General features: G+C 37.6%; 1 protein-coding gene across 2 annotated transcripts in view; it reads right to left on the bottom strand.

Moving 5' to 3' along the window:
* mov10l1 (Mov10 like RNA helicase 1) overlaps positions 1-25,100 on the bottom strand; it is a 96,484-nt gene that overhangs the window by 29,383 nt on the left and 42,001 nt on the right. Inside the window, exons 11-22 of one of the 2 annotated variants that reach the window (XM_067452172.1) lie at positions 22,618-22,795; positions 22,197-22,267; positions 18,921-19,012; positions 18,777-18,835; positions 14,744-14,829; positions 14,545-14,626; positions 10,639-10,820; positions 7,004-7,150; positions 6,771-6,892; positions 5,730-5,829; positions 5,476-5,622; positions 565-738 (exon numbers count right to left, since the gene is read on the bottom strand). In XM_067452172.1, the coding sequence (XP_067308273.1) occupies positions 565-738; positions 5,476-5,622; positions 5,730-5,829; positions 6,771-6,892; positions 7,004-7,150; positions 10,639-10,820; positions 14,545-14,626; positions 14,744-14,829; positions 18,777-18,835; positions 18,921-19,012; positions 22,197-22,267; positions 22,618-22,795 (1,440 nt within the window). The remainder of the gene's footprint in view (positions 1-564; positions 739-5,475; positions 5,623-5,729; positions 5,830-6,770; positions 6,893-7,003; positions 7,151-10,638; positions 10,821-14,544; positions 14,627-14,743; positions 14,830-18,776; positions 18,836-18,920; positions 19,013-22,196; positions 22,268-22,617; positions 22,796-25,100) is intronic. The other variant, XM_067452173.1, reaches the window with a different exon arrangement.

Here is a 25,100-nt window from a genome sequence, read left to right as displayed (position 1 = left end):
CATAATTTCTTTCGGTGTTTCGGCCTTGGTTTCCTCTTTTTTGGTTTCGGTCAATAATTTAGATTTCGGTGCATCCCTACTGACAATGTTCTGCTCAGTATGTCGTCAACACGCTTCAGAAGATGCCAAAACTAATAGTTTCATTGTTGGGACTAAAAACCTAAAACTGGAAGCCATAAAAGACCACTAATCATCCAAATGCCAAACCAGGTAAAAAAAAAAAAAAAAAAAAAAAAAAAAAAAAAAAAAAAAAAAAGAGCACACAGAGCCTTACTCATTTAATGAAATGTATATTAGTTCATGGTTTGTGTGAAAGAGAAATTGACAGTATTTCATTGAGACTTGAGATTAAATTAATTGCTTAAGTATTGTTGAGCTTGTAGTATTATTTTTTACATGCAGTTACACATTGTCAGTTAAAAACAAGAAAGTGGCTGGTAAAAACATGGAGTTGCTGGTAGATTTTGAAATCCACCAGCCACAGTGGCCGGTGAAATTAACAAAAAAGTTAATTTCCATCCCTGCATGCAAGGCCTGAGAAGTGACATCCAAGTCTTTACCTACCCGAACGCCATGAAAAATAAAGGGGAAGCCTTTTGTTGGAAGTTTGTTCCAGTGGCAGAGAGCATCCACTACAGCTCTCTGAGAGCGCACACACAGCTCGCCCGCATAAAAGAGTCGTGATGGCAACTCCAGCAAAGCCTCATGGGATCTGTAGTTGTAGACAAGCTTAGTCACCTACAAAGAAACAAGGATTACACTATATTTAACAATGGTCCTGTTTACTCCTGGCATTAGGATGCGTTTTGGTCAATCAGATCACAAGTGGATGATGCTAAATACAGACGTAATCTGGGTCTAAAACATTTTGAACTTGTCCACTTTCAACCAGAGGTAATAAAAAACGCATTTGATCGGATTGCTTTCATAGCGTAAACGCTCATGTGGTCCACCTACCAACCTAATGCAGAGTTCATTCTGCACGATTTTCAAAGTAGCGAGATCACTTATTTTCAAACTGCATGACTATTTGGGGTAGCATTCAGTTGCTGCCGTGCTCACAATGCACAATGGATCGGAGATTTCAAACTACATAACTTTTCAAGAGAAAGAATCACTGACAACTGTGTCTCGTCCGCAAACTACATTTCACAACCAATTACATGTCAGATGTGACATGGATGGGTGAGACCGGCGTTCTCACGCAAGACTAGAACGGTTATTAAAATAGCCTGCCAAGAAGCTTGCTTGATCCAAATTGTGAAGACGCAGGATTGTGTTCTGCAGAGAATTGGAGGTGATGATTAATTTTACAATGTGCTGCTTCTGCCGGTCAAGCAAATGTTTGTGCCTTGTTTCTGTTAGATGTAATTGTAAATACATTTATTAAAATGCTGATATTCTGGTATATAACTTCCCCAAATGTCCCACTACCCTGTATCTTACCTGTATGTCAGTCATCGCAGATGTCATTTTCAGCACATTTCACCCAGCAGGATTTGAATCGCCAACAGGATCTCTCAGATCGTGTCTTTGATCATTCACATTGCGTGATTGTCACTCACGTGCCTATGATTTTGGCCATTTGTCGGCGATTTTGCAAAAACTAAAATCAAAAAAGCTACAATCGTGCAGTGTGAACTCGGCATAACTCATAAACGTTGTGGGAAGCATGCAAGCCAGACGAGATTTAAACTTTGTCTGCTGAAGACCAAAGTTTAGTCTCTCATCATTCCTGATTTCTAACATACGGCGTGGTCTTGCAGCTGTCAGAGCAGAAATGAGTGTGTTTTTTGTGTTTTTTCGTTGTCTTGGTGTGCGTTTATTTGTAAATTGCACACTTATTTTGTCCATTAGATTGAAAAATCTAAAAAATAAACACAGATTTATACAACCATAGACCCACCCCTCGAAGAAATCAGGACAGAAGTGGTTGAAAGTGGACAAAAGAGACAAGAGACAAAAGATAAACGTGCATCTCCTTTGTCTACTTGTGATCAGATCGATCAAATATTAGATGTAAACAGGGCGAAGATTTGTGATGGAGAGCCTGGAAAGTGATTCCCTATCAGAGGATCTGAACAGAGCCACACGCATCTGCACCTGCCAATTAATAGCAAGGAGATTTCAATATTATTATTTCAATACTGAAATTAGTCCAGAATATGGACCATTTATTTGCCTAATTTTTTCCAATGTTACCATAAGTAAAGACATTTGTAGGCTTATTCCTGCCAAGTCCAGATGATTCGGTGTGGTTCACTTTAAACATCTTGCATTTATGATGCACATTTTCTATGCTTTGACATTTTCTCAAATCGCAGATGGGGAATGACAGGAAAATTTGTTTGATTAGTAACATTGCTAAAATGCAACCAACAGAAGTACAGAAATTACACACATTTTACATTAACCAGAGGTGGAAAGAGTAACAAAATATTCTACTCAAGTAAAAGTACTGTCACTTCAATGAAATTTTACTTAAGTACAAGTAAAATTACTAGTCTAAAAATTTACTCAAGTAAAAGTAAAACGTAGCTCATTTAAAATGTACTCAGAGTAAAAGTTACTTAGTTACTTTTTTAACAGTGGGCTTGGGGGACTCTCCCCTGTAGGGTTGTGATAGGATGAGATTTTCACGATATGACAACTATCTCAGAAAAAATCAATTAAACATTTACTGTACCTATTATTAAATGATGGTTATTATCACTTGTTAAAATGATGTTAAATGAATGAAGAAGATTGGTCTTTTTTTATTTGGTTGAACAAATGCTTTATTATAACAAACTTAAAACCATTTGTTTGTTTTTTTTATCAAAATTTCAATAAAACATGTCTAATAAACTAAATTCAATAAATTATTATGAATTAGATTAACAACTTATTTTTATCATTAATTCGTAAAAATGTTTAAGAATAATAGAGTCCATATGTAGTAGACGGAGCAGCTCATTCACAGAGAGAGAACAAGCAGATCATATATTCATATAGCAATGTTTTGTGCTTTAATGTTCACAGACCATGTCGCGATTTGATTTATTTCTAAGGCCTACAGCTCTACATTCGAGTTTTTCGTTCATCCACCAGTTTGCATGTATTACGCCAAATCTACGTTATAATGTAAAGTTAATGTTCATGACTGGATTCCAGGATTCCCTCTGCGTCACAGAAATCAATCGGCCTAAGTTATAAACATACCTTTATTTGCACAGAGGGATGTGTGCCCGAACATGTTCTATGTGTTTCTTCATTTGCATCCGCATTTTGTGCAAATTTGATATCCTCCAGGACAACACCACATTATTTTTTTCTATATCCAAAGTATTTCCATACTAGCCAGGGGTTAACGACGGCGTTTTGCTTTCACCTGGGTCTGCGTCACTGACGTCTGTCTTACAGACTCAGACGACACAATTACAGTAACGCGAGTAAATGTAATTCTTTACTTTCCACCTCTGACATTAACTATTTAAAGGTGTCATGAACTGGCTTTTTAAAAAATGTTATACTGTTGTCTGAGGTCAACTAATGATGTTTGTGTGTTTTTTACATTCAAAAACATGATAACCAATAAGTAATAGGCTATTTTCTACACTGGTTTTGAGGCTCTCTCCGAAACTCTGGGTTTTAAAGGGGCGTGCCGCACTGGAGACTTGGAAGTAAACGCCCACGGCTAGGATTGGATAAGATTTGCATATTTAATGAGCTTAAGCTCTGCTGTCAGTTTACATGAGAGTGAGAGGAGAGATTGAGGGAGAAGCGGCAACCAGAATGATTCTCTCGACCACAGGCTCGTAAACGTCTTTATCAAACAAACACAATGATGCATTTCTCATCGAACCACGATTGATTGGACTTATTTTTATATTGTACATAGCCCGCAAGATCGGAAGATATAAGTGCGAACCGCGCGTGCGCACGCACACGTTCGGCACGCACGCTTTTAGGCAACCTTTTGTGTGTCATGATCTTAAAAAACAGATTTATATTGCAGGATTGTAAAATTTTCAGTTATACGCCTATAATTTTGAAACAGTGAGATGACCTTTGTGATACATTTCTGTAGACAAAATTATTTTCTTTGGTAACTGACAGCATGTCACATCCTGTCAATAAAGCCTAACCCGCATTTCACTCAAATTTTCATGATTTCTAAAGCAATATTCTGTGATATTGGCCCTCATTTATCAAAAGTGTGTACACCAAATTTCCCGCGTACACCTTGCGTACACCCAAACCCACGGTGACTTTGAGATTTATCAATATGGACGTTGGCGTACGGCACGCTCAAATCCTACGCCAGCTCAGGAGGTGGTGTACGCATGTTTTGAGTTAGTGCGAAAATGCATAGAAAAACTATTCCTAACACCACAAAACGCACTGACAAAGATATGCTAGGCCTATATGATTCACTGTAAACAACAACAACATAGTAATTATAAACTTCGGTGTTTATTTTTGTGCAACGTAGACTTTGTCGACTTCGTTTAATTTGTGTGACAATACCAAAGAATTTGAGGCATGTATTCCTCCAGTTGCGAGCCTGTGCGGCAGCTGTGCACGGACTGGGACTGAATAATTCAGACTGACAAAATAATAAAAATTACATTCTTCTTCTTTTAAATAATAATAATAATAATAAAATAAATAATAACAGCATTCTTCTTCTAAATAACAATAAGCGTCATTAATAATAAAAATCATAATAATAATAATAAAAAGAATCTTACAAGTTGTCATGCAATTATTAATGTGAATGAATGGTACTCCACATCACATCATCATATCGTACAGACCAATACATGTACCATGATACGAAATTAAATGCTAATTGTTTCAAAACACGTGCTGTAAAATAATGCATTGTGATAGGTAGGCCTAATTTATCATCCAAACAGCTATTTAAACTGCTGGAGTGCGCTTCTCAACCTCCTCACTATTAACAGTAGGCTACTCGTAATTTGGGTCCATATTTGTTTTTGTTTTTTGGGTGCCTTTAATCCCACTCTTACTCCCGAATAAAACAATTTCATTTTTTTCCACTTCCCTGGTGATGGTCTTGATGGGCGCGTCTCAATCATCTTACTAGTCCACTAGTCAGGGCACTGATCAGGGAGTCAGCCCATTGACTTATGTCCTAATCAGTGCCCTGACTAGTGGACTAGTAAGATGATTGAGACACGCCCAATCTCCATGTCAGAGAATTTTCGCTTCTTTGCCGTCTTCCGTGTCCATGGCGTAAAATGAGGGCGTGTGGGAGGCGGAGACTGGAATATATAGGGGCGTGTTATTCTAATGACGATCGTTTTCAGCCGCGGCATTTATCAAGGGCAAGTATTGCGTACACCTGAATTGCAGAGGTGCGCACAGCTTCATAAATCAGGCTGTGAGAGGAGTGTAAGCATAATCTTACGCCAACATATACGCCCGTTTCTACGCAAGATTGATAAATGAGGGTCATTGTGTCCTGACCAGCATGGGATTGTAGCCTCTCTCGCTGCAGCTGTAGAGTTGAGTTCCCATTAGCCTCTCGAGAAGAGAAAGCCCTAGTCCAAACACAGCAGCAAGTTTTGACTTCACCACTGGACCCAGTTGCTTTGGATCACCAGCCAGCACAATCTATTTAATAAAGATGGCTAAAAGTCAGAGGATGTAGGCTAATAAATAAATGAACAATCTAGCTTAATATAGTTTAAAGGGTCAACACAAACATGGTCAAGTCCTACCTGCCCACTTGTCTCAGACAGCAAGCTCAGAGGGATCAGAGTTTCAGGTTCAGTGGCCTGACCAGCCTCATCCACAAACACATGGGTAAAATGACCAACCCTAAAAACACACACATACACACAAAATATGCAACATTATTGATGTATTGCCATATTATTTTGACAGTGAATAACCCTTATATTTCATTCAGTATACAAAGTGATCACAGCACTTCAGAAGCCACTGGAGTCAGTTGGATTATTTTACACTCTTTTCATGTCCTTTTTAGAGGTTGAAATTGTTGGACATCATTAGATATGTTTATATTATTAAATTAAATATAATTAATATTTGTGTTTGTTTCATTAACAGAATGACAGACAGCAGAAGGTTTATCAGGCTGCTGTCACTTTAAGGCCAAATGCACAGATCCAATATAAATGATACACACCCATTTTCCTTCTCAATTGTTTACCTTCACCTAAGCCAAAACTGACTGCATTTACCAGGATATTCACAGAGACGGATATTTTGACAATTTTTGTGTGCATTCTTGTATTCAAATGGTTTAAAATCCCTTGATTGATTGACGGACATGACCTAAAACACATGATGGTTCCTTCCATGATGGTTAAACTTTACAATTAATCTAAGAACCATGTGCATTTCAAACCATTGTGCCTGCTCCGTACAGATTATACAATCCCTTTACTTGACATCGTATATCCTGTGACATCGATGCTAAACTGCTATACCGTGCAGCCCTAGTTTACACGCAAAAAATTTCATCAAACCCAATTAATCTGATTTTGGATTCTGAAAGTTCCGTTTATATGAACCCAAAATTTTGCACTCCGATTTACATTTATGCGCATTACATGTATTGCGAACAAAACTTCAGGTAATGATCCACATTCACACATCAGTCGCCACATTCAGAAGTGGAGTGAATGATGACAGCATTCTCATTTGCTCTTAAATATACTTCATAAAGTTTTGTGTATCGTGTTCACATCATGCAGTGCATATAGCATAAAGGGACTTAAGTGTCAGTGTTTTACCGCAGACCAATCTGGTAGAACATTCCAGCACTGGAACAAGTGCAAACAACAATTCGATGAAAACTCGCATGTCTAATATCTTCTCCAGCTCTTGCATACTGACGCAACTCCTCTGGCATAGACTGTAGAGCACAAAATAATTAAAAATGCTTTACTAACCTCATATAGAATAACTAGATGGGAGAGAACAGCAAGATAAACACATAAAAAAACAGCTGGACACACAACAGTACCTCTTCTGGCCTGCAGGTGGCATTAACACGAGCCAGACTGGCAGTGTGCAAGTATCCACTCTGGTGCAGGCGCATGCAGACGAGGTCAGCGGCGCTGTTCGAGGGTGTACATACCAGCACACGACTACAGGGGATGCGGTGATGCACCTGCACATACAAACACATAGCACACAGTTTATGCACAGAGTTGTTTTTGATCAAGCGGCAACCTTCCCCAGTTTCTGTTGAAGCCAAAACGGAAGTAACAAACTGCCCAGTAGGGACAGGCTCCAGAATCTCATTGAGCATCATGTTAAAATTCCCAACTTTACAGCAGAAAACAAAAAAAACAAAAAAAAACATTTACAGCCTGGTACAAATTGTGGTTTTGGTCTATACGGCTAATTTTGCCCTTCATGACAACTTTGAGAGGGGTGATTTTACAGTTTAACTGATTAACTCATTCGTTTACATTATATAAAGCCTTAAAGGGGTGATGAATTGAGAAATCAACTTTCCCTTGAGCTTTTGATATATAAAAGGTCATGATAATGTTAGATTATCCTCTAAGTTTCAGATCTGAAAACTTCCTTGTTAGTCAAAGAAAAGCTTTATAGACACCAGGCCCTGCAAATGGTCCTGTGCTTCATTCTTATGTTATAACGCTACGAAACACCGCCTCTACAGCACGTCTAATCCAGTATCCTCGCCCACCGACTGATGGAGCTGATTGGCTTGTGCTAGATAGCCAACAACAATACGCATGCCGAGGAAGATAGCAAAATATTGCGCTATTCCTGGTTGTGGAAGAACAGTCGCCGCATAAGCTTCCTTCGGATCCTAATATTAGGAACATGTGGCTGAACTTTATTTTTTAATGAAGTTCCAGCTCACATGGGGAAGACGTTCACTTCAGTTCAATGCGGAATCGTTTGTAAACTAATCTCCGGTCGATGCTGGATTTGGATCCGACAGGAATGGTGCAACACACTTATGTGAGTCAAACACGTTTTTATAAGTAATAGTATTGCATTGTTGTTATAGATCGCTTTGTTTATGTGTACATGTCTAACAGAACATACCTTTAGCACACTGGACTCAGACACGTATGGGCCAGGGCTCGCAAAGCCCGGCAGGCCAATGAATCTCATAATATGCCGTTTTTGATGTGCTGTTGCTCCTCTCTTGAGAATCCTTTTTGATAAATCCACTATCCTTTTTGATAAAGACGGTTATGAGCCCTGTGATCGAGAGAATCACTGAACTGACAAGGGAGCTTAAGATCATTAAATATGCAAATCTTCTTTAATCCTAGCCGTGGGCGTTTACTTCCAAGTCTCCAGTGCTGCACGCCCATCAAACCTAGCGTTTTGGAGACAGCCTTAAAACCAGTGTAGAAAATAGCCTATTACTTATTAGTTATGATGTCTTCGAATGTAAAAAACACAAATGTCATTAGTTGACCTCAGACAACAGTATAAATTTAAAAAAAAAAAAGTTCATTAAACCTTTAAAGTTCTGCATAATTTAGAGCGCAGCCACTTTGAGTGACAGGTGGATAGCCTCTTATGGGCTGTCTGTTAGTCATTGTCACACAAGTTCCACCCATATCCTGCCTCTTTGCCCATTTTCTGTTATCTGGGCGTAACATGTTGTAAAGATGGCGATGGTCAGCTCGTCTCTACTTTTCGCTTCAGAATGGCTTATCGGAATCCTATAGATGACCAGTGTTGGGAGTAACGCATTACAAAAGTAATACATTACAGTAACTTATTACTTTTTGATGTAACGCAGTAGTGTAAAGCATTACTAATTAATTTTTTAAGTAATATTTTACTCGGTACATTTCCAGTAACGCTTGCGTTACCCCCCACCACCACCACTACCACCACCAAAAAAAAGAAAGAAAGAAAAGAAAATGGAAAAGGAAAAAAATAGCGATACATTAACGAATGCAAGTTATTACCTGTTCGTGGTCAGTCAATAGCCGCGTGTGGTGTCCAGGTTTGTAAATAAAGACTTAATGACAGCTTCTAATATATTTGTATAGCGATTTACTTTATTCATCTCCCTTTTGCTGGTGTACATTTGTATAGCCTATTGTGTGACGTAGTCCAGTGCGTGTTTAGGGCGGATTTAACAGAAGTGCCACAGGCATGATTTCAGCCTCTGTGCTCGCGCTGGCCAGTGGAAAAGTGGCTAAAGAAGGTTTAAAGGCTCTGTCGTTTAAAAGAATAGCACAACGGCGAGCGTGTCGAAGAACGTACGAGAGACGAGGCACGCGCTGCTGAGCCGAACTAAACACTTGGGTGAAGATGACAGAATAAGACTAGCCTAGCCTTTTTATAGTAATTAAGTAATTTAGTTCAGTTAGAGAACAGGCCGTTCAAATAAAAACTGGTGTCTGCTATAAGCATGATCCGAACGAGCATCGCAGCAGGAGTCAGATCTTGAGCTGACAGATGATCGCGGAAGATTTGGTTTCAAAGTGAAATGTAAAAGCGCTTAATAAAGGGAGTTTGTCATTGTGTTGTGTTTTTCATTAAGAAAAGGCTAATTTTAAATCGAAACTAAAATCTGCTTGGCCGCACAGAGCGCGCATTTACTGACGAGCTGTCATTCACGGTGTGCGCTCACTGGCGCGTTTTCAGTTCATATGGAAGCATAACTTTCATAGGAATTCATTGAAAGCACTTGCTTTGCATCCGCTCCCGTTATTAATGCCTGAGCGGCAGTGCGCATGTTCCTGTTATTACCGGTGTTGTCACATCACACTTTGATTAACCGGTGGGAAAATGTCACCACCGTCACATCTCTACTGTAAATTCGCGAGATGGATGCGCATTGCTTAGAGTTTATCACAGATAAGGACAAGAACGTATAGGCTAATAGTCAAATGTAAATGCAGTCAAATGCAACCTTTGTCTAAAACCGAAATTCTATCAATGTCGCAACAATAAGAAAAGAACAAATGCACATATTGTCAACTTAGGGGTTACACACAGTTCTGTTGTGTCTATGAACAGAAGCTATTCCCAGATATTGCAGGATAATCACTTTACCTCTACAAATACTTATAACAGAATTGGATCGTTTGTGATTCTGTCTTGAGCCATTCTCTATTGTTAGCCTGATACCCCACAGTCATTATGATTCATCATATCGCCTTCTACTGGATGTAAAATGCTCTGTGGTATAGCGTACATCTTAGAATTTTTAGAGCTACTTCTGTAGTTATTTTGGTGAAAGTAACTAAAAAGTAATACAGGAGTAATGTAACGCATTACAATTCTGAGACAGTAATATTGTAATGTAAAGAATTACTTTTAAATAGCAGTAATAAGTAATCTATAATATATTACAGTTTGGAAGTAACTTGCACAACACTGTAGATGACATCACGGACACTACGTCCATATTTTTTTTTAGTCTATGGTTTTGATGCAAGAAAACAGAACATGTACATCTGGCTGTCCATGTACTTTCAAAAGAAAAGTCCTGCTTCTGACACAACTCCAACAAATGCCAAATATTATCCGACCACTAAAGCAAACTTAAAGATTATGCAATACTTAAACATTTATTAATAGCATTTATTTCAAAAGAATTAGCAGATTTTCAGGCACATGCACAAACTGTAGTAATTCGTAGCCTACCTGCAGAATAGCTTCTATGAGTGTAATGGTTTTGCCTGTGCCAGGAGGCCCAAACAGGATGTAGGGCGTGGGACGACATTCTCCACTCAGAATCCGTTTAATGGCCTCTTTCTGGGCAGAATTCAGCTGACTGTTGAAAAACTGGCCAGGGTTTGGGATGGGTTTTGCAGACAACATCAAATCTGAAATAGCATAGATATGGCTGAAACCACAAAATTACAAATTCTGAAGGAAATGTAGATGCAGGCAGCAACCACTTCAGAAAATGGCACTGTCTTTAAACTTGTTAGGCACCTTCATGACATGCTGACTATGATTTCTACCAAATGTTGTGCGGATAAGAAAAAAAAGTGGATAAAATATATAGCAAAACCAAGCATTTTTTTAGATCACTTGTCATGTAGGTTCCCAAATCTAGCAAGTACTTGCATATCATGGTGCTGATTAAGTATACAGAATTACAGTATTTCAAAATATCTGTCTTGGCAAGTGTCCACGCAAACATTATCTGTTATGTTATAAGTGAACATTTGGTTAAAGGTTTACTTCAGCGATTAGCATATGGCTTTGTATCAGTAGAAACACTGGAGTTTATTCAAATACATGTGCTTTCTCCCCTCATTTCCCCCTGAGGCAAGAGATTTATGCATTTTATTTCTGGAAAAAATCCTCCTATGATGCAAATTGACGATATTTGCATCATAGGAGGAATGTTTGGCCAAAGGCTAAAGACTACAGCCAGCAGAGGGAGCACATTTCCGCATGTTTTGAACTCGCGCATGGGGGATGGGAGATTACACTCAGAGCTCAGCTCGCAGCTACAGGCACTCATTTAAACGGAGCTATGGTGAGCAATGTAAGTCTTAACTTCTCAAATTCATTTCTATGAAAGTTAAGCTTGCAAAGGCATGAACTGAAACGCGCCAGACTGAACTCGCGTTGTGAATGTATGCCGTGTGTGTAGTCGCGATTACCTCAGCTCTCATCATGAGAGCTCATCAGCTCATTTATCTCACTCCTGCAGTTAGTGTTCAGTGCTGTGATACTCGTGCGGTGACTCACTCATTATATTGAACAGACACGTTCAGTTTTTAATTGTAGTGTCTTCTCTAACTCAGTCACAGTAATCAAGTTGGTGGCTTTGGGAATGGCTTCACAGGGCAGCGAAGCATTCTGGGAATTGTAGTCTTTCATCCCCATGAGCCAAAATAAATTTTCTGTCTTTTCTCAGTCTAGAAGGCACCAAATTCAAAAATAATTTCACATTTCTACTACATTGATGACCCAGTTTAAATACAGATTCATCTTTCCAGTGCTGAAGTACCCCTTTAACTGTTGGAGAAAAACATCTGATGTGTGACACTATATTAGATCCGTGCAGTACAGTAGGTCTTAATATAGATTATTTGTCTTGTCTTAATGTTAATCAAACAATTGTCATATAAAAAAATGGGTTGGGTTTGATTTGGTGTGCCAAATATTTATGGAGGACCAAACCTGCACAAATTAAAAATAAATAAATGAATGAATAAGTAAGTAATGAATAAATAAATTTAAAAAAAATATATATATATACACATATGTAAATTAATAAAAACATAAATAGATAAATAAATGTGATAATAGGAAAATAAATAACAGAATAAATGACTTGATAAAATAAATATAATACAAAATTGTATTTGATTAAAAGTATATTAAAAGTATCAGTATAATTAATACCCTTAATTTATTATTTTCTGCTTTTATAAAAATATATATTTTTAACTTTTATTTATTTGTTAATTAAATTTTACATTTATTTTTATAGTTATTTTTCCCACATGTATTTATTTTTACATTTATTGTTCGATTGATTAATTTATTTTTCCGTGTGCAACATGTAAATGAGGAGGGCGTTCCTTGTGTAGCTTCAGCGCATCATTGGTTGAGAGCTCACCACAGTCTATAAAGCTCACGCACGCAGAATCAGACCAGCTGAGAAGAGTTGTGAGTAAATGACGGCCGCATAGTTCTTTCACTAAACAAACGTATCAATATTTCCAACAATCTGACCCATTGAGAGATAAGTTCCAGTGGTCCTTATAGTAGTGATTTTGAACTCGACAGGTTGTAAGTTCAGCTCTTGCATGTGTATACTAATGCGGACGTTTCACAAACAGCTAACGTTAGTTAGAGAGTTAGAAAACAACGCATCAAATTACTGTTGTTAAAATTAGATGTGTGAGACTGAAAATTAGAGACTGAAATGTTGCCGCGATAATTAATAGACACGCTGCAAAACACTATGTCCCAGCACATTCAAAACCCGTGCGAGTCAGACGGTAGTAAGGTGGGACGAGTCCATCGCACTCTCTTCTGATAAGTACCATTGAAACGTATCTCTCAATGGGTCAAACTGCTGGAATCATCGATACGTTGTTTAGTGTCTGTGAAACAACTATGCAGCCGTCACTTACTCACAACTCTTCTCAGCTGGTCTGATTCTGCGTGCGTGAGCTTCATAGACTGTGGTGAGCTCTCAACCAATGATGCGCTGAAGCTACACAAGGACCGCCCTCCTCATTTACATGTTGCACATGAAAAAAAAGAACGAAAGAAATGACTCAATCGAACAATAAATGTAAAAATAAATACATGTGGGAAAAATACATGTAAAAAATAAATGAACGCATAAATATCAAAATAAATGTAAAAATAAAAATAAATGTAAAAATGAATTAACAAATAAATAAAAGTTCAAATTATATATTTTTATAAAAGCAGAAAATAATAAATGAAGGGAAAGATAATACAACATTTAATTTGATTAAAAATTAATCATTTATTTCATCAAGTAATTTATTCTGTTATTTATTTTCCCATTATCACATTTATTGATCTATTTGTGTTTATTAATTTACATATGTGTATATTTATTTATTTATTCCTTTATTTACTTATTCCTTCATTCATTTATTCATTTTTAATTTGTGCAGGGTTGACCTTATTGCGACTAATTTTTCCCGCATGGGTCACATTTGTTACAATAAGGCTATGTTACAGGTGAGACTTAGGCCAATGTTCAGGTTTTCCTTTTTTTATCTATAACATTTGAAATGAAAAATAGCAGCCTACATATCTAGAAACTATAGCTACAACATGTCATGTTGTATAAATCTTTAGTGGAAAATCTATTCCCTTAACAGATGATTTATTAACTCTTTAGTAGTTAGTCAAAATTTACTACAAAAACAATTAATTTTGATAAATTATAGTAACGTTGATTAAATTCTCAATATAAATTAAATCGGTCACACATCTTATCATTAGCTTTGTGATAGGGAGCGGCTTGTGCAAATCTAGTACTATGTTTGGAGCGCAAACATTGATATACAGGATATATACGCATCACTCATGCAAAATTGATTGATCCATTCAGTTCATACAGAAACTTGGTGCATACAAAAGCTCTGAAGCTACAATGCATATACTAGTAATTAAGTAATAGCCCGTTTCTTTCAGTTTAATTATGTGTTTCCATTTACCATGATATAAATATGGGGGAAGCTATACTTGTTAGTTTCAGTTAAGAGACTGATTGTGGTCATCATGAGAAGAGTAAGAGTAATTGGGTGAACTAAGAATTGTATTACCAAAATACATTTTTTAACTGCTGGTGTTGCTAGAGTTGGTCCAAGAGAAATGAAAATTGGTCAGATTACTTCAGGAGTACCATAATCATGGTGTCAAATTTCATCAGTATCTGGTTCCTAGGGCTGAAATATAATAAAGAAAACCAAGAAAAATAATAAAGAGGACCAACAATTATAATAGTGGCTAAAGCACCTTTTTCACCTTTAAAAAAGTTGCAATTAAGAGATAAAAATGAAAGTTAATTTCACTTTTTTTCTTTTTTGGAGTTACCCGTTTTAGTTTGTGTGGCAACAGACACCATCTCTGCAGTCAGTGATGATGAGCCATTGGTTGTTTGGGTCGCACTATTTTCCTGATGACAATCAGAACACAGATGGACTTATCAAACACATGATCATATATTACGGACTCTAAGTGCATTTAGATCTCATCATAGCTGTGATGAATAAATGAACATGCGCACATTCACCTCTGGGAGATGTTCATCCTCTTCCTGTGGACCCCACTCTCCATTCCACTGGGACGGCTGCAGTGTGAGCATGCTAGGAAACAAAACTCAACCAAGACAATACAACATTTAATCTAAACTATTGTTTCTCAATCAAAAACAACAACTAAAATGCTCTTCCATTTTATATATCTAAATGGTTAAAATCATTAACAGTAGGACCCGCATTCCTTCAGAACAAAACCACCATGACAGGGTATCTGCAGGTTTTACCAAGTCAAATTTAAGACTTTTTAAGACCTTTTTAAGACCATTATGAATAAAATTTAAGACCTATATTGCGCAATAAAAAAAACATGCATAAGAAATCCAGAATCACTCAATTACTTAAACTTATATTATTTAATTTATTTTAAATTGAACAAAGTATTAGTGAACTTATTATTCATAGCTCAATCCCACCAGGATTAGCATATATATATATATATATTAGGGCTGGGCAAAAAAAATCGATTTTTCGATTAATCGTTTTTAAAATCTGGTCGATTCAGAATCAATTCTCAAATGCCATGAATCGATTTTTTTAAATATTTATTTCCGCTAACATTGAACATAAGCTTAACGTAAATCTAATTACTAGTCTTCTCCACTAGATGTCACCCATTTGCCTTGCGTGATCTTACAAAGGAGCAAGAGGCGCACATCATTTATCCATTCAGTGTTTAAATGGCAGCATCCGGTGCGTTGTCGCCTTTTATAAAGCTGAGGTGAAATGCTGTAGTAATACTAAAAATCTGCAGAACCATTTTATGTGACAACACTCACACAGCCGAGCACACACACACACACACACACACACACACACACAGCCAATCACACAACCGCTAAAAATAATTACATACACGCGAATGCTTGCCTTGCATTAGGATCAAACTTGAGCAGTCACTTAAGCACGTACGTTAGCCATTATAGACATATTCAAATTATAGTCCATATACAGCGCAGGATCAAAAATTCAAACCCTATTAGCTTATATTATAAACAGATTTCCTCTAATAATAGTTAGTCCACAGTCAGCTTAAGTCAGTTAAGGTATTGTTGTCCATTACCACGACAACTACTCACCCATAGACTAAAAAAATAATGAACGCATTTCTCATGTATGAAAAGTAAATTTGCACACATGAGCAGCAAAATTGCAAGAAAAGCTTGTCGTGTACTGAAAATTGCTATAAAAAAACATCCAATATCCTAGCTTTTTATGTTTTAGAATAAATATATCAAAACATCCATAAAATACTTCTCAGATAAAATTTTTAAATAAAGTTGCATCAAAATTGTATTTAACAATTGTATGGATTTGAAATATAGAGATGTGTTCTGTTTTAATGTACTCAGGTGTACCTAAAATAAAAAGTTTAACATATATGATTGTGGCTCTTCATTTCTTTTTAATTACACATTTATGTTCACTGTTCTTTTTTATAAATACCTATAGTATTTATTAAATCTATATTCATTTGAGTTGAATCAAAAATCGAATTGAGAATTGAAATTGAATCGATTTGAGGACTTGTGAATCAAAATCGAATCGAATCTGAACATCTGAATCGATACCCAGCCCTAATATATATATATATATATATTATTTTTTTGTGGTGGTCACTTTCATACATTTTTATTTTTTCATAATTAGGATGCAACATTAACCATATTATTATGTTAGATGCACAATGATCACACATGGCAATAAAACTAACAAAATGCATGAATCTTGTTTGGTAGGCATATTACAAAAACAAAAAAGGCTGTTCCAGTAGTGCACTGTATATCTTTAATAACACGATCGCTTGGGGTGGGAAATATGACCAACATCTTAAAAGTAAACCACAGCAATAAGCAATTGCTTAATATAAGTAAAACGTTGTAATTACGTAATCAAGTAATCGGTCAGTAATAAAATATATACTTATAAACAAATGACAATAGGAAAAATAAATACAACATAAAGATGCATACAAAGAGGAACACTCCATTGTTTTTAGAAATAGGGCTTATTCAACTTCTTTTGGATAAACCCCATTTAGATATTTTGGCAAATGCATTTGTCTCAGTGCATGCATTGTTTTAGTTTGGCAGGGTCGCCGCTAGCTTAGCTTAAAATGCATTTCCCCACATATCTAAATGTAGCAAAGTAGAATAAGCCCGATTTCTAAAAAAGTTTGAGTGTTCCTTTAAGTGTAAGTGCTGTTTCCCCGTTTGTGTTGTTGTTAAGCTATATTAGTTTGCTTTCACTTTGTGAGCTTAATGCCCAGATCCAGTACTTACTGACAGTTCCCAAACATTTTAACTCAAATCAGGATATAGACATATGCATAATGTGTATATTTGATAGTTCAAGAGTAACGTTAGGCTAATGAGCCTAAAAATAACACATTCAATACACTCGCGCGAGCGCTGACAGGCAGCAAACACATAACGTTACAGTCTGACATCGGAGTTCGGCGTTTACATCACTGTTATTAACTCTATTTAGAGCAATCGGGTATATTATACTTTTATGTTGTCATTATGCAAGATGGTGAGAAAGATTCGCCTTCGCGTTCATGATCGCGGAACTGCAAGAACCGTCAGATTCAGCTGAAGAATAAAATCTGTTTTATGCTTCTGTGGGGTACGATCAGAAAGAGCCTCGTGCCAATAACACGAAAGCTGATTGGCTGCAATATAAGTGGCATGCTTGCCTAATTTGTAGTTGTAATAGAGCGAACAATAGTTGGTCTAGCCAAAGAAAGAACTACAAACACCACGGAACAAACACACACACACATACACACGTGCTCGCGTGCTCGCGTGCTGCGGGAGGCGAGAGCGTTTCAATGAGGTAGCGTTACATGGACGTAGGAAAATTAAGACTATTTAAGACCTAGAACGCAATGCTTCCGCGAATTTAAGACTTTTTAAGGCCTTATATTTTGATTCTGAAATTTAATACTTTTTAAGACTTTTTAAGACTCCGCGGGGACCCTGCATGATTTTTAAAATATTTTAACATGCAGTTGGTCACAGTGACCCCTTTCTCTGCTGACCATCATTTAAATGCATAAACTTAACCAATGCACAGTCACACTATATTCACACTATATTAACTTTCTCCGACTTTCTGCAGTCAATTGCTACAGACCTCCAAACTTCATGTGGCCTTCAAGTTAGCTCAACAACAGTGTGTAGGAAGCTTTATTGAATGGGTTTCCATGGCTAAGCAGCTGCATCCAAGCCTTACATCAAGTGCAATGCAAAGCATCAGATGTAGTGGTGTAAAGCACGCTGCCACAGGAGGTGGAGACATGTTCTCTGGAGTGACAAATCACACTTCTGTCTGGCAATCCGATGTACGAGTCTGGGTTTGGTGGTTGCCAGGAGAACGGTACTTTTCTGACTGCATTGTGCCAAGTATAAAGTTTGGTGGAGTAAGATTATGGAGTGGGGTTGTTCAACAAGGTCCATAAAGATTGTTTAAGCGAGTTTGGTGGGGTGGAACTTGATTGGCCATCTCAGAGTCCTGACCTCAAACTGATAGAACACTTTTGGGATGAATTCGAGCAATGACTGCGAGCTAGGCCTTCTCGTCCAAAATCAGTGTCTGACCTCACAAATGCGCTTCTAGAAGTATGGTCATAAAATCCTATAAACACACTTAAATTAGTCTTAATCTTTAGTCAAGGACAGCTCTAACAGTCACAAGCGACTGAACCATTTGATTCTTCATTAGATCACTTTGTGACTCCAAAATTCTGATACTGTCAGATGTTGCGATGCAATGCAAAGACTGCTGTTTAGCATGTTACACTAAATAGTCCAAAATGGTGCTTTTATCTCTCTATAGAAATGACTTTCTAGACTTTGTGTCAGAACTTTAGCTGTTAAAAGCTGGACAGAAAAGTCTGAGTGCGTTTTATAATTTGCCCAATGGTGAGCATTTGGAGAGCTATTTGTCAAAGCAATATGGCATTGCAAATATATTATACAATAATTAGCACAATGTGATTCTTACTGTTGTCGCCAAAATGTTTTATCTGTTCCAAAGCGCAATGGCACCTCCTCGTGGTCACCCTGAACAAAACAGGATATTCGTTTTTAAGAATTTTTAAACATGAAATGCTTAAAGCAGTGTGAAAGTGGAGTGAGCCAGCAGCACCTGTTGAAGGAGAACTCCACGTCCAGAGGTTCTCCAAGGTAGCTATGCTGGAAATCAGCATTCACGCGTAAACTCACGTCATCTTCTGTGATCTGTGAGCATCAATGCAAAAAACTTTTAATAAACACTATAATAAAAGCATTTATACATGGATGTGACAACATTTTTATATTACAAAACAAGTGTTTGTGAAATACAAGTTGTTTAAAAGTTATGCATAAAAGCATTTTATCAGTTTTTATTTTTATTTTACTTCATATTACACATGCTGTTAAATAGAGGTTGACCGATTCATCGGATTTGCTGATTAATTGGCACTGATAGCTGATTGGTGGAACAATCTGTTATCGGCAAAAATCAATACCGATAGTTTTTCCGGTTTGCATCCGTTGCGGGAGCGGCTGAGAATGGTGTGCTGGCATTATATAGCGCGAGAGCGGTCTTTAGAGGCCAAATGAAAAACTATCACTGATTGTTTACATTAACACGTGAGGCTCCGCGCTTCACATCTCACGCTGCACAGCGCATGCTGACACATCTGATGCGCGTTTAAAACACCAACAGAGAAACTATATGAATACAGAACACTTCAGTACATTGCCAAATCATTATAAAGTAATTGATTTGTTGACTAGATGCTTTAGCAGGGGAAGAACAGCAGTATATGTACTGTCATCGAGGCTGACAGGAAGCTAATATTAGCAGCAACGGTTACCTCAAGCATTTAAAACGATGTAACTGAGAAACTTTTTTTGATGTGAGAAACTGTATCATGCATCCAAAAGAAATATAAATAAGAAAACAGTCATGTTCTAAAAAAGCTAACTGTTTGGATTTATATGAAATGATAACACTTAATATAATACAATAATATTCAATTTGTAACATTAAGTAAGGTTAATAAATGCTGTAGAAGTATTATTCATTGTTAGTTTTCTGTTAACATTTTTTATGCACTATGAACTAACATGAATGATTAAGGTAGAATTGTATTGCTCGAATATTAATACATGCTGTAAAATGTACATTACCATAATGCATTTAGTTCATGTAAGCTAAATAAATACATCCTTGTTAACAAATGGGACATTTACATACATGTTTCTAGGTTATAGCTTAAAAAACATTTATTTGTAATATTTTAATGTTTCAGTTATTTTCTGTAGAATTGTTTTTCTGTTAGAACTTCTCATTTTAATATTTTCATATTTACATATGAAATTTAAAACATTTTCATGGTTCAGTACTTTTTTTTATTTCTTGTAATAAAGTTCAGCACTGCTTTTTTACCTGTTATTTTATGTATTATTATTATACTTTAATATAGTATCTTTTTAAAAACTATCGGTCGATTAATCGGTTATCGGCAAGTGAGGCCCAACCTAGCTATCGGTATCTGTAAAATCCACTATCGGTCGACCTCTAAACCCACATACATTTACAAGACAAACTGCATTACCATGTTCAAAAGAGGGGATTTGTGCATTCATGCAATATTCACCCATTGGTTACAACTTGGCTTGTTTATTGAAAAAAATTGGTTTGATTACCAGGAAATTCACGAACTGATACAAAGCATACATAAATGTAGGGCTGTCACCAGGGATGGAAATTAGCACCCACCACCAGCCAAATGCAGGTGATTTTGAGTTGTGGCAGGTAAACTCGGGTAAATAAAAATAGCATACTGTTTCACTTATTTGTACACTTTGTTCAATGCATGCAAGTGCTGCCGTATGTCTGAATATGACCAGACGTTTTCGCCATTATCACCCAGATGTAGTGCCTAAGTGCCAGAAGATGCGAATGAGAACTTGCGTGCTGTGAGAAGATCGGTCTCTGTGCACTCACCTGAAAGCGTGCACACGTCTCACAGCACGCAAATTGAGTTCTCTTTCAAGTCTTGCGCTTAAATGGACAAACTCACACGTCAACATGTCCATCTTGATGAGTATCCTAGCAGACATAGTCTATATATGGCTTAAGTGAACTTTATACAGTCGAGAAAGGCAACGCATATCCCTGCATTAGGTCTTAAAGGGGCAGTAGCCTTTGCTGCTCTTTTTAATGTCAAACAAAAGATAATGACATCACTCATTGCTCTTGATTTTGAGCTTTTGTAAGTTTGATAAGGATTAATCTTTAATTTAAACATTTAAAATATGCAGTTAGTTTACATTTGATTAATTTGTTCAATTTCTGTACCTTTCTGCAGGCCAGTAGGCCTGTACATTATTATTTAATGTACACGAGTGAGGTTAAGTTAAACATTTTAGCTTGAATTTGATTGTATACTGTGCATTGTTGTAATGTGCTAAATAAATGGTTGCATAATTTTATAATTGATTTATTATTTGAAACTAATAAAAATTAAGGCATTGCAATTGCATAAATTAATATTAAAGTTACAAAGTCATAGGCATAAATACAATGGTACCAATTAATGGCAGAATTTCTTTTGATTTTAACTATTCTTTCGGTTTTTGGCCTTGGTTTCCTCTTTTTTGGTTTCGGCTAAGAATTTTGATTTCGGTGCATCCCTACTGACAATGTTCTGCTCGGTATGTCGTCAACACGCTTCAGAAGATGCCAAAACTAATAGTTTCATTGTTGGGACTAAAAACCTAAAACTGGAAGCCATAAAAGACCACTAATCATCCAAATGCCACATCCAGGTAAAAAAAAAAAAAAAAAAAGAGCACAGATCCCTACTAATTTAATGAAATGTATATCAGTTCATGGTTTGTGTGTATATAAGAGAGAAAGAGAAAATGTCAGTATTTCATTGAGAGTTGAGATTAAATAAACTGCTGTATTTTAGAGCTTGTAGTATTAATTTTCACATGCAATTACACATTGTCGGTTAAAAACAAGAAAGTGACTGGTAAAGATTGAGTGGCTGGTAGATTTTGAAATCCACCAGCCACAGTGGCCGGTGGACAAAAAAATGTAATTTCCATCCCTGGTTGTCACTAACGATTATTTTGTTAATAGAGAAATAAGTTAGAGCTATGTAAACAATATAATTTAAAATTACTTAATACATAAATAACAATGAAGTGATAATATTTAGTTCAAATAAGGCATTTTAAATCAAGCAATCATATGGTTTTATAGAACACTTAAAATAAATAACATAGACAATCGACTTATGTACAACAAATACCTGCAGAGGTTGGTACCTAGCAGCCTGATTTTGTTACTTTACAGCAGTTTAAATCCTTTAATATTGGCCAAGAATAAACTAAACATTAAGAACAGAAAATTTCAAGATACCTCTGTGATGTAAGACATATACTCAAGAACAATTCCTCCACTACAGGGTTTCTTCAGAACCACTTTATCACCTATAGGAGGGTTAAACAATTTTAGTATTATGTACATTAAATGATTCTCTCAAAGTAATATATATAATTAATGCAGAATTAGCTCTTTTCACCAAGTTTTTTTTAATGAAACTTTATTTTAGCATTTACTCAAATACTCACCCTTGCATTTCAGTGATTATAATATTTTGGATTCAGTATTTCTCCTGTTCCCCCTTGCCTCAGGAGACTTGGGATGTAGAGCTTGATTTATAGGGCTACTTGAGGCACTTTTCTTAAGCTTTCAATTCATTTTTGACTGTATCGGTTTTTTTCCCCTACACATATACATATTAATGATTAAAAGGTACAGATTAAAAGAATATCATTACCAATGAAGAGGTTTGGCCGGCCCTCAGTGAGTCCTGGCACTTCCAGGTGTAAGTAAACCGCTCCCTTCCTGAGGATGGCGCCGGTGAGGCTGAACTCTCTTAGCTCCCTCTCAGCCTCCAGCTCCTCCAACCACAAAAGAGCAGAGAAACGCCGCAACATAGACGACAAACTCAAGGGCTGCGAAAACAGAAGAGGAGAGGCGCTATAATAACAAGCTTTTAATAACAATTAAAAAGGTGACAGGTGTTACAAAAAAGCATTTAAAAATACTTTTAACAAATGCTGAGATTTAGCGTGCTGTTTTGTAAATCAAATAATTTGTAATTAAGGTATATGAATGTTACCCAACAAACCTGCTGCTGTTAAATCAAACAACAACAAAAAAATAATAATAATAAAAAATTAAAAAATAATCACACTGCTCTTGACTGAATAACTTTCTAAGTCCTCATTGTTAACATTAAATACAGATTAATCTTTACAATTAAGGTTGTCCAATGTTATTTTTCATTTGATTACTTCATTCAATTTCTGTAGTATTTCTTACCTGAATACTATTATTAACCTACCTGAAAACTTAAAGCCATGTTTTGTTTTTTATATGTTTCAAACTAATCATAAAAACCCAGTTGTGACAACATATTCAAACAATTGCTAACCTAGGCAACAAACTACTAAACACAGAAATTACTGAAAACTAGGACACAGAACTGAAACAATACAAAACTCACCCCAACACAAAAAACAGTGACATTTTCCCTCATCAAAATAAGGGGGCGAGGCCATGCTGTTAATAATACCAAAAGAAAATGAGAGTTTAACAGAGGAAGATAGGATGGGGCTTGGGTGGGGCACAAAGCAAGAATACAGGACAGGCAGGGGCAGCCAGGCAGGAACCCCAGCAGGATAACCAGGATGCAGGCCTACAACTGAGACAAGGGAGGGAGGAGCCATGGGGGCGGCTTGGCAGTAGGACCCAGGGAGACGACTGAACGAGAGAGCTGGCACTATAGACCCAGGTGGAGCTGCAGGACCATAAAGACCAAGCGACGACAAAGGTCCTGGCAGGGACAGGGTGCAATGAGTGGCTGAGGTGGAGCCAGGGTACAAGAGAACTGAAGCAGAACGCCAGAGGACCATGGTGGAGGTGAAGGAAAGTAGGAGCCCAACGGAGCCAAAGGGGTGGAGGGAAGAAGAGCTACTGGAAGTCATGGAAGTCCAAGGTGCAGGCAGAGTGATGACTGACTAAGGTGATGCTGGAGAGAAGAGGAAACCCTGTGGAGCCGGGGGAGCCAGGAGCCACGGTAGAACTCACTGGTCGACAGGTCTGGTCGCCAGCAGCCATATCACCCTGTGGCCCAAGACTGGTTTCCCACTGAAGCTAAGCAGGTCTGAGCCTGGTCAGTACCTGGATGGGAGACCAAATGGGAAAACCAGGTTGCTGCTGGTAGAGGTGTTAGTGAGGCCAGCAGGGGGCGCTCACCCTGTGGTCTGTGTGGGTCCTAACACCCCAGTGTAGTGATGGGGACACTATACTGACAAAGAGCACCGTCCTTCGGATGAGACGTTAAACCGAGGTCCTGACTCTCTGTGGTCATTAAAAATCCCATGGCACTTCTCGTAAAAGAGTAGGGGTGTAACCCCGGTGTCCTGGCCAAATTCCCTCGATTGGCCCTTACCAATCATGGCCTCCTAATAATCCTCATCCACTGAATTGGCTCTATCACCCTCTCTCCTCTCCACCTATCGCTGGTGTGTGGTGAGCGCACTGACGCCGTTGTACTGTGGCTGCCGTCGCATCATCCAAGTGGATGCTGCACACTGGTGGTGGTTGAGGAAAGACCCCTGACATAAGTGTGAAGCGCTTTGGGTGTACAGTAGTACATTTGAAAGCGCTATATAAATGCCTCATTCATTCATTCGTCTAGGAGGAGTGACCGCCACGGAGGTCCTAGTTGGAGCTAGTAGCTAGACACTTCAGGGCTGGACTAGCGAAAACTCAGACCAAGGCTAATTAGTGATAATCGGAGCAGGAGATGAAGGGCTGAGGAGAGGCAGTGCAGGCAGGGGTGAACAGACAGACTTAAAATCCATGAATGCCCTCTTGGTCAACAAGGAACAGGCAGGGAACTCACTAGGTTCAGACAAAACAGGCAGAAGAGGTGGGAGCAGGAGGCAAGTCGGGAACTCCAACCCAAGACAATTCGGTGGTGGAAGAAGTGGCAGGTTCTGTGAATGAAAATAGAACAGGCTGGATGCACTCGCTCTCCCAGATCAATGCTTTTTTCTCAGCCCATATCGAGGGGGTCGGGCTCCATGTCATCCCCTCAAACTCCACAGGAACTAGCAATGTTGCCAGCTCACACACCTGGTCAGATGTTACATCGGGCTTGGGGATGATCCTGGGCTCAGTCCTTGTTGCCGGAGCTCTGATCGCCTCGATTATCTTGTAGAGTGTACCCAGCAGTAGAAATCTCAGTAT

Source organism: Pseudorasbora parva, chromosome 9 (assembly GCF_024679245.1).
Source record: "Pseudorasbora parva isolate DD20220531a chromosome 9, ASM2467924v1, whole genome shotgun sequence".
NCBI lineage: Eukaryota > Metazoa > Chordata > Actinopteri > Cypriniformes > Gobionidae > Pseudorasbora > Pseudorasbora parva.
The sequence above is the reverse complement of the archived record's forward strand: the minus strand, read 5'-3'. Positions and strand labels throughout refer to the sequence as shown.